Below are 10,651 nucleotides of genomic sequence, written 5' to 3'. Positions count from 1 at the left end.
GGAATGTTTTGAATTGTTTATATTTATTTATATCCTACCTGTTCAAACAGGATTTAAATCTGAGAGAATATTGTCCTGATCCAGAGACAGGATTAATCTATAAACTCAGACTGAACCTGCTGATCACACAGCACTACCTACTGGACACTTTTCAGAACTACACCAGGATCTGAGGAGCTTATCCTTCCTTGCTTCCTTCTTTTGAGTAAATACTTCCATACTTACATTTTATTACATCAGCTCAGCTTCTTATATGTTTTAAAATCATATCTTTTTTTTTTACATTTAATAAAAATTAAATGTATAATAATCTGCTGCTGTGAGACTGGACTCACTGAGTAAGGAGAAATAATAAAGACATAATAATTTAATAATGCTATTAGAAATAATATCAATGACAGGATTTATTTTAGTATTTTATATTAGATCATACATGTGGTTATTTTAACATTACAGCTCTAGAGTCAGTTTAATTTATTTAGTTACCTCCTCTATTTATTCTTTTTTAGAAGAGGAAGAAGAAGAAAAAGAAGAAGAAGAAGAAGAAAAAGAAGAAGAAGGAGAAGAAAAAGAAAAAGAAGAAAAGAAGAAGAAGAAGAAAAAGAAGAAAAGAAGAAGAAGGAAAAAACAGAGGAAGAAGAAGATGAGGAAGAAGAAGAAGAAGAAGAAGAAGAACATGGAGGAGGAGGAGGAGGATTATTCATAGATCCGTTGAGTAACTGACAGGTGACAGAAACTGCTTCTCTTCCTGTTGTCACCACACCTGAGTGACGTCAGAGGCGTGTCACTGAGTGGGCCCTATGAGAGCAGAGTGTGTTTGTTCCCTTCCTGTTTGTGAGCAGGTGAGACACACCTGAGGAGCGGCAGTCACACACAGCACACGGAGGTCGTTCCCACCGGATCTCACTTTGACCGTTTCACCGTTTTTACCTGAGACTCACCTGGAAGACTACTTCCGGTCCTCCTGAGGGCGCGTGGGACTGTCAGTGCAGAGCGGGGACAGAATCCGGACTCGGTAAACTTTACCTGTAAACTTTTTTGGGGACTGCAGCTGAAGAATGTCCCAGACCTCCTCCCCTCCCTCCCTCCCCCTCCTCCTCCTCTTCCTTCTCCTCGCGCGCGCCGCTTGCGCGGCAGAGGACGCGTCCTCTACCGCGTCCTGCAGCAGCTCGTTCCGGCAGGGTCAGGTAGACTTTGTTCTGGACGTGGAGGACGCGGTGAAGGAGGGAGCGGCTCTGCTGGCCACCACGCGCGTCCAGGAGGCGGCAGACTGCGAGCGCGCGTGCTGCGCGGAGCCGCGCTGCGACATGGCGCTGCTGGAGCCGCGCGGCAGCGGAGCGGCAGCCGCGGAGAGCCGCACCTGCGTCACATTCAACTGCGTCCACAGAAACCGCTTCGTGTGCAGGTTCGTGAACCAGCCCGGGTACCAGAGCTTCATCAAACAGGCCGTGTTCCAGAAACATCTGCAGGGCCCACAGGGACCAGGTGAGTCCAGCAGCCCAGGTGAGTCCACAGCTGGATCACAAAGTCTGTCAACATACCAAATCAGTCATGTTAGGCCCTCAATAATCCACACCTGGATTAGATCAGCTTAATCTGTCCCAGGGTGAGTAAGGCAGAGACTGTCTGTCTGTTCACAGTGTTACAGATATTATTTAATAAACTAAATTAACATCACATAATAAAACAGATCCAGCTCAGGGACACAGATTATAAGGATCATCCAGCTCTCACAGGTCAGCGGGGGGGCCGGTCCTGAAGCTGTCTTTGTCTCCTCCTGGTCTGTGATGTTGCACAGCGCTGTTATTAGTCTGATATCAGTGTTCTTTGAACTAGAGAACCAGGCTAACGGGACGGTTCAGGGTTCTAACGGAGTCCCTCACAGAATGACTCACCTGTCTGTCCACCTGTGCACGGTATCGCTCAGGCACTGAGTCCTGATCTACAATGATCCATGATCACCTGGACTCAGGTTTTCAAAAACTTGAATCTGGATCAGAATGTTCGGGATAGGATTACATCTCAAAATTGGGTATTTCAAAAACACAGAGAGGGGATCCTGATCCTACAAAAGGGGGATACGGATTTGGTAATCCTATCCTGCCCAGAATCCAGATCTAATGTTGATTTGAGGTATTTCAAAACTCTAAGGGGGAGATTAGGGTAAATTTGATGCTAAAAACCAGGATTATCCTGATCCCACTGGAAAGGTGGATTCAGGGTGGATTCAGGGTGGATGTAGAGACCTGTATCAATCAATCAATCAATCAAGCTTTATTTATAAAGCACATTTCATACAAATCAAATGCAACCCAAAGAGCTTTACAGCGACTGAAAAACAAGAAAGAATCAGAAATGAAACAATGGCAGGACATATTAGGGGAAGATAATAATAATAATAATAATAATAATAATAATAATAATAATAATAATAATAACAATAATAATAACAATAATAACAAAAATAATAATACAAATCAAAAATAAGAATAACATCAAATAAAATAGAGACTAATGCACACAAAAAATAAAATCTGTGTAATTAGAATAAGTTAAAGCATCAAAATTAAGAATAAAAATAGTTAAAATAAATAGATTTAAAAAGGTAAGGATAAGAGTTGAAAAATAAAACTACGGCTAAAAATATCAATAAAACTGAGTAGATAAATAAAAAATAAATGAATGAATAAATACATAAAAATAGAATACGATAAAAGTTAAAATTCCTAAAATAATAAAGCAACATTTATATTAATATTACAGTGAAATGTAGGTAATAAAATTGTTAAACCCTACATAAAAGCCAGACTGAATAAATAAGTTTTTAGTTTACCTTTAAAAGTCTGAATATCTCTATCAGCTGCTCTCAGGTCCTCCGGCAGGCTGTGTGTAGGACACATGTTTAATCATTCTTTTATTCAATGCTTGCAGAGGAAAGCAACACAGACCGTACCAAAACAATATCCATTCTAAATTAAATAATTCAACTTGAAATATGTTCTTGTGGTTTCTGAATCAGAAGATCTGTAAAGAATAGGGATGCACCGATCCTACTTTAAGGTCCTGATACCGATACCTGGGCTTTGGTATCTGCTGATACCGATACTGAGCCGATCTGATCCTGGTATTGATTTAACAATCTCTGTTCCTTAATGTGAGGATAGAATCATGTTTTGGTAACTTCAGGCTTTCCTGACGTGATGGTGAACTGTACCTGGGTTCCAAGTCCTAAACCAGAGGCTGGAATCCCTTCATGTCAAGGATCCGGATCAATTAAATCCAATAACCTGTCCGTGTTTTCACACTTTGAATCCATTAATAGAAGGTTTCTTCCTTCTTTGCAGTCGGCTACAGCTGACGTAAACTTCTTCCTGTGTAGAAGAAGAAGAACTCATAGAACTGAGAAGAATAGATCTGCCATATGGATCGGCACTATATATCGGCCCGATATCAGATCTAGCTTTTTGAGTCCGATCTAGCTGAGATCCGATACCATGATCGGATTGGTGCATCCCTCGTAAAGCCTTTTTGAAAAACCAGGACAAATCCACAAGATCACTTTTTATCTGGGGTAGTAAAAAAGGGGACTACAAAATCTGGATCACTTTGATCCAGATTAAAGTTTTTGAAAAACTGGGCCCTGGTGTCAAAAGTTCAGACTGAGAGATTGACCCTGAACGCCTCTCAGGTCTGAGGTCAGGAGAGTGAGCAGTAAATATTGTCCTGGTGTTTTTACTGACATTACATTAGAGCTATCTAAGGATGTTTTTTAACTCTAATGAACCACATTAATTCAACCGGGAGCTTTTATGATTCACATCCATCATTCTGCATTTATTAAAATCCGTTTTAAGTCCATATTAACAAAGTAAAGCAGCTCTTCTGTGTCTTTATTTGGGAATCAAATGAATATACTTTATGATCATAACTTTAAGATGTGTTAATCAAATAGTGCATCTAAAAACCGTCCAATCAGTGTGCAGTTATCCTGAGATGAGTCCGTCCAGGGAGTCCTGGTTAATGCGACAGGGTTTGCACTTTTCAGGAGTTCCACTTTGACTCCTCGCTCTGTTTCTTTGATTTAGTTTGATTCACAAACTTTCAGCTTTGTGATGTGGTCGCATGCTGACATGAGTCTGATTAGCTGCACCTGTATGCTTAGCTCATAGGTGGAAGCTCAAACTCAAAGTTCATCCCTGATACTTTAATTCAGTTTGATACGAAGAGCAGTGGTGTCGTTATTTTCATGTGACTCATGTTCTATTAAAACCAAACGGCAACCTCCAGTCTTAAAATATGAAGCCAGTGTTAAAACTGCAGTTCATCGAGCGTCCACTAGAGGCAGGCTGCAGAAACACAGGAAACCACATACACACCCATTCAAAGAGGACAGACTTCCTTTAGCATTTAATTCAAAACTACCAAAACTGGACCGATTCCAAAGAGCAAAAAACTGCAGTTCCTCCAGTGTCCACTAGGGGCTGTCTCCAAAAGTGGTGCAATCTCCATAGAGCCCCATGTTAAGATCTTTACAGCATTAATAAACATGTTTAGAGCCAAGTGTAGTCTGGATAGCTCATTTCTCTATCGGCACACACTGTGCGAGGTGAATTTATTATAACTCAGTATTTTCAAAGATATTAAATGTACGAGTTTTGCCCAAATAAGGGCGTGGCTGATTTGATTGACAGGCGGGAACACTGTAGCTGTTAGCGAGGATGCTAAAGGCCCGCCTCTTTACCTCACACTAGCTTGACAGGCGTTAGGGTGACGTCACGGAGACCACGTCCATTAATCACCTCTATGACATCACTGTGTGTGTGCGCAGGAGAACAGGTGCAACCCATCGCCATTGCGGGTCGTGATGTCATCGTTCAGCCTGGAACGACGGTGATGCTCAACGGCATCGAGAGCCTGGCGCTGGGCGACGCCCAGATTGAGCGGTACCGGTGGAATCAGCAGAGCGGGCAGGACGGCATCACGATAGAGGTACAAACTGCTGGGTCATAGGAGGCGGGGCTTAACCAATGAGACACACACACCTGGTTCAATAAAGTTTTAAATAAAGTTATTTTTTGAATGTGACTCTGCAGAAGACAGATCTACCGGACCAGGTGAGACTCTCTGACCTGAAGCCGGGCACCTACGTCTTCCAGCTGACCGTCATCGACTCCAACGACCAATCACACGCCACCAAGGTCAACGTGCTCGTCCTCGGCCCCGAGCAGACCAACAGTGAGTGCTCATGGGAAATGTAGTCCGGTCCAGTTATACCCAGATTCATTGATCAGTTAGACCCAGAGCTGTTACCAGGTTATTGATCTGTTATTGATAAGGGGAGCTCTGATTGGTCGACGGGTCATAGATCCGTTAGAGTCCCTTTAAACTGCTCTGATGTTCTGAGGAGTGAATCAGTGTTTGTGTCTGATGATCCACACCTTGACTGGAACTGGTCGGACTGGATTACCTGACACACACACACACACACACATACACACACACACACACACACACACACACACACACACACACACACACACACACACACACACACACAAACGCAAACACGGAGGAACCTGCTCTGTGAATCTGCTGAGCAACGTGAGAACGTTTGAGGAACTCGCTCACTGTAAATACCTGATGTTGCCATGGTAACATGAGTGTCGACACAGCCAACACGATGACACTCCCATATATGTTACAACACACACACATGCACACACACACACACACACACACACACACACACACACACACACACACACACACACACACACACACACACACAAAGACAAGGGTTAATGGTTCAATCCATTACAGAGGTGTGTCAGTGCTCACTCAGACAACACGAGAACATATACTATAACTGTGTGTGTGTGTGTGTGTGTGTGTGTGTGTGTGTGTGTGTGTCCCTCAGTGTACTGCCGGGCTGAGAGGAAGGTGGGTCCGTGTCGCGCTGCGTTCCCTCGCTGGTACCACGACGCCGTGGCGGGTGAATGTAAACAGTTTGTGTTTGGAGGCTGTAAACAAAACAAAAACAACTTCCTGTCCAAGGAGGAGTGTGAGTCGGCCTGCAGCGGGGTCACAGGTAAACAGCACACCTGTACACACACACTGCACACACACACACACACACACTGCACACACACTGCACACACAGCTGATCCCTCATTAATCATGTGTTTGTTTGTGTGTCTACAGCGTCGACAGAGAGAGGCATCGTCAAGTCTTTTAAGGGTCAGTCCCACAATGCACCTCTTCACATCAGCTGTGCTACGTGTTACAGATGCACAGTGTTAATGTGTGTGTGTCAATGTGTGTGTGTGTGTGTGTGTTCAGAGGAGTGCGGCGTGGAGTGTGCTGATGACCAGCTGACCTGTGACAGCGGCTGCTGTGTGGACCGGAGCGTGGAGTGTGACGGCGTGAAGCACTGCAGCGACGGATCAGACGAGATGCACTGCTTCAAACGTAACACACACAAACACATATAAATACACACACACACACACACACACACACACACACACACACACACACACACACACACACACACACACACACACACACACACACACACACACATTTATAAACACACACAAACACATATAAATACACACACACACACACATATATAAAAACACACACACACACAAACACAAACATATATAAATACATACACACACACACACACACACACACACGCACACACACACACACACATTTATAAACACACACACACAAACACACATATAAATACATACACACACACACACACACACGCACACACACACACACATTTATAAACACACACACACACACACACGCGCACACACACACACACATTTATACACACACACACACACATAAATATATAAATACACACACACACACACATTTATATACACAAACACACACACTAACACACACACACTAACACACTAACAGACACACAGACACACGCACATACACACTCACGCGCGCGCACACACACACATTTATAAACACACACACACATTTATAAACACCCACACACACATAAATATAAATACACACACACACTTATATACACAAACACACACACTAACACACACACTAACAGACACACAGTCACACACACATACGGTCACACACACACACACAGTCACACACAGACACACATAAATAAAAAAACACACAATCACACAGACACACACACAGGCTCACACACTAACACACTTATATACACACACTAATACACTTACATACACACGCACGCACACACACACACACACACACACACGCACACACACACGCACACACACACGCACACACACGCACGCACACACACACACACACACACACACACACACACACACACAGTAACAGTCTTCCTTCTTCTCTTCAGTTAATCAGACGTTAAACCGGCTGCTGAACATCGATGTGAACCAAAAGAAAGGTCAGTCTAATCTCTGAACACCTGCTACAGCAGACTGCTAACACGCTACATGCTAACACGCTACATGCTAACAATGCTAACCCCCCCCCCCAACAGCTCGGTGCTCGGAGCCCCCCCTCACGGGACCATGTCGAGCAAGTTTCTCCCGCTGGTACTACGATCCTCTGAACAAGAAGTGCTACCGCTTCACCTACGGGGGCTGCAAAGGAAACGAAAACAACTTTGAGAAGGAAGAGAAGTGCAGCGAGACCTGCGACGGAGTCACAGGTAGGGTACTGAAGAACACCTGGACAAGATCCAGTCCCCTCTTACAGACCGGACTCAGTCTGATCTCATCTTAATCCACCATGAGCAGAGCACTTTGCAGCATTTAGCAAGTTACAGTGGCAAGGACAAACTTCCTTTAACAGGCAGAAACCTCCAGCAGGACCAGACTCATGTTAGACACACATCTGCTGAGACCGTGTTGGAGAGAGGGATAGAGGGAGATGAAGAGAGAGAGAGAGAGAGAGAGAGATGATAGTGGGGAGACGGATAGTAGTAGTTGTAGCAGCTGGAGTCTGGACCACGTCCACAGCAGCAGAGATCCAGAGGAACCTACGAGACAAGGGAGCTCAGGGACTCCAGAAAGGTCTATGGTTAGTAACTTTAATGGGACAGGAAGAGTTAAAGTGAGAGACAGGCAGAGAGAGGAGAGAGAGGGAAAGACAGGATCCCAGTGTGTCAGTCTAAGCCTATAGCAGCATAACTAAGACCTGGTCCAAGCCTGATCCAGCTCTAACTATAAGCTTTATCAAAAAGGAAAGTTTGAAGCCTACTCTTAAAAGTAGAGAGGGTGTCTGCCTCCTGGACCCTGACTGGTAGATGATTCCAAAGGAGAGGGGCCTGATAACTGAAGGCTCTACCTCCCATACTACTTTTAGAGACTTTAGGTACATTAATAACATCTGTTACTTTGTCAGTGATTCATCCTGTGGACTTTCATCTCTCGCCCTGCTTACTTTGGAGTCTTCAGAGGATGATGTTCTCATGTACTGGTGTGTGTGTGTGTGTGTGTGTGTGTGTGTGTGTGTGTGTGTGTGTGTGTGTTCACAGAGCGCAGTGTGTTCTTCAGAGGGCTGTTTGGTCGTTATGAACAAGAGGAAGAAGAAGAAGCAGGAAATGACTCTGGTGAGAACTTTTCTTTTTTCTCTTTCAGATTAATAAAAACACACTTTTGTTTTCACCTTATCATTTTTTACAGTGTTGTAGTTTAAGTGTCACGTCAGCTGACAGGAAGTGACCTCACTGTCTCCACAGCAAACATAGCGCTGGCTGTCCTGCTGTCGGTGGCCATCTTGGCTCTGCTAGCGATCCTCTCCTACTGTTTCCTCAAGAAGAAGAAGGAGCGTTCCCATAGGCCCGTCTCCACAGGCCCCGCCCACGTGGCGCTGTCGGAGCAGGACACGCTCGTCTACAACAGTACCACCAAACCTGTATGACATCATCCCCTTCACACCTGTATGATGTCATCACTGCTGTGACCATGACAACCACATGAAGCTGTTTCCCTCTTCCTGTGTTTCCTAACCTCACTAAGATTTCAAACAAACTTTATTTAAACAGCTGATCATGAGCGCAGGTTGTATCTTTTTACAGTGTGCTAATGTTAAAACATGTTTTAACAGTATGCTAATGTTAAAACGTGTTTTTACATAGTGCTAATGTTAAAATATATTTTTACAGTGTGATAATGTTAAAATATATTTTTACATAGTGTTAATATTAAAACATGTTTTTACAGTGTGATAATGTTAAAACATGATTTTACAGTGTGCTAATGTTAAAACCTGTTTTTTACAGTGATAATGTTAAAACATGTTTTTTACATAGTGCTAATGTTAAAACATGTTTTTTACAGTGATAATGTTAAAACATGTTTTTACATAGTGATAATGTTAAAACATGTTTTTTACATTGTGATAATGTTAAAACATGTTTTTACAGTGTGCTAATGTTAAAACATGTTTTTACAGTGTGCTAATGTTAAATCATGTTTTTACATAGTGATAATGTTAAAACATGTCTTTACAGTGTGCTAATGTTAAAACATGTTTTTACAGTGATAATGTTAAAACATGTCTTTACAGTGTGCTAATGTTAAAACATGTTTTTACAGTGTGCTAATGTTTAAAACATGTTTTTTACATAGTGATAATGTTAAAACATGTTTTTACATAGTGATAATGTTAAAACATGTTTTTACAGTGTGCTAATGTTAAAACATGTTTTTTTACATAGTGCTAATGTTAAAACATGTTTTTAAATAGTGATAATGTTAAAACATGTTTTTAAATAGTGATAATGTTAAAACATGTTTTTACATAGTGATAATGTTAAAACATGTTTTTACATAGTGATAATGTTAAAACATGTCTTTAAATAGTGATAATGTTAAAACATGTTTTTACATAGTGATAATGTTAAAACATGTTTTTAAATAGTGATAATGTTAAAACATGTTTTTACATAGTGATAATGTTAAAACATGTCTTTAAATAGTGATAATGTTAAAACATGTTTTTACATAGTGATAATGTTAAAACATGTTTTTAAATAGTGATAATGTTAAAACATGTTTTTACATAGTGATAATGTTAAAACATGTTTTTACATAGTGATAATGTTAAAACATGTCTTTACAGTGTGCTAATGTTAAAACATGTTTTTACATAGTGATAATGTTAAAACATGTTTTTACATAGTGATAATGTTAAAACATGTTTTTACATAGTGATAATGTTAAAACATGTTTTTAAATAGTGATAATGTTAAAACATGTTTTTACATAGTGATAATGTTAAAACATGTTTTTACAGTGTGCTAATGTTAAAACATGTTTTTACAGTCTGATAATGTTAAAACATGTTTTTTACATAGTGATAATGTTAAAACATGTTTATACAGTGTGCTGGTATCTAAACGTATTTCACAGTGTGCCTGTTTGAGTTGAGTATATTTAATATTTCTGTGTTTGGGTCTCAGGTTTGTTTAGTTTTATGTTAAATGTAAATGTTTGACTGTAAATAGAAAGTGTTTTTATCCTCTCAGGGTGCTCTATCTGCTGCCATCTTGTTTTAATCTTTTAATTATCTACATTTTTTTTGTTGAGTCACACTTTCAATAAGATAAGAAAATACAAGTTCATTTTTTAAGATGTATGAAATTGTTATTTTA

At 41.2% G+C, this 10,651-nt stretch overlaps 1 protein-coding gene across 2 annotated transcripts; it reads left to right on the top strand.

Annotated features, from left to right (window-relative positions):
• Positions 1-763: 763 nt before the first annotated feature.
• LOC117823627 (kunitz-type protease inhibitor 1-like) lies at positions 764-9,180 on the top strand. 2 transcript variants are annotated; one of them, XM_034698860.1, is made up of 10 exons: positions 764-1,503; positions 4,829-4,989; positions 5,094-5,235; positions 5,918-6,088; positions 6,202-6,237; positions 6,340-6,468; positions 7,385-7,435; positions 7,532-7,702; positions 8,531-8,605; positions 8,735-9,180. In XM_034698860.1, exons 1-10 carry the CDS (start codon positions 1,059-1,061, stop codon positions 8,914-8,916), a joined length of 1,563 nt encoding a protein of 520 aa, XP_034554751.1. In that variant the 5' UTR covers positions 764-1,058; the 3' UTR covers positions 8,917-9,180. The 2 variants fall into 2 exon arrangements, with proteins under 2 accessions (XP_034554751.1, XP_034554752.1); XM_034698861.1 differs by having other exon boundaries at positions 766-1,485; positions 8,735-9,179.
• Positions 9,181-10,651: the final 1,471 nt, after the last annotated feature.

This window comes from Notolabrus celidotus, chromosome 13 (assembly GCF_009762535.1).
Source record: "Notolabrus celidotus isolate fNotCel1 chromosome 13, fNotCel1.pri, whole genome shotgun sequence".
Lineage (NCBI taxonomy): Eukaryota > Metazoa > Chordata > Actinopteri > Labriformes > Labridae > Notolabrus > Notolabrus celidotus.
This window is presented reverse-complemented; position numbering and strand designations above follow the sequence as displayed.

Coding starts and splice junctions, on each gene's coding strand:
- LOC117823627 (XM_034698860.1), top strand. CDS start 1,059: ATGTCCCAGACCTCCTCCCCTCCCTCCCTCCCCCTCCTCCTCCTCTTC. Junction 4,990..5,093: donor AGGACGGCATCACGATAGAG/GTACAAACTGCT, acceptor GTGACTCTGCAG/AAGACAGATCTACCGGACCA. Junction 6,089..6,201: donor GGCCTGCAGCGGGGTCACAG/GTAAACAGCACA, acceptor GTGTGTCTACAG/CGTCGACAGAGAGAGGCATC.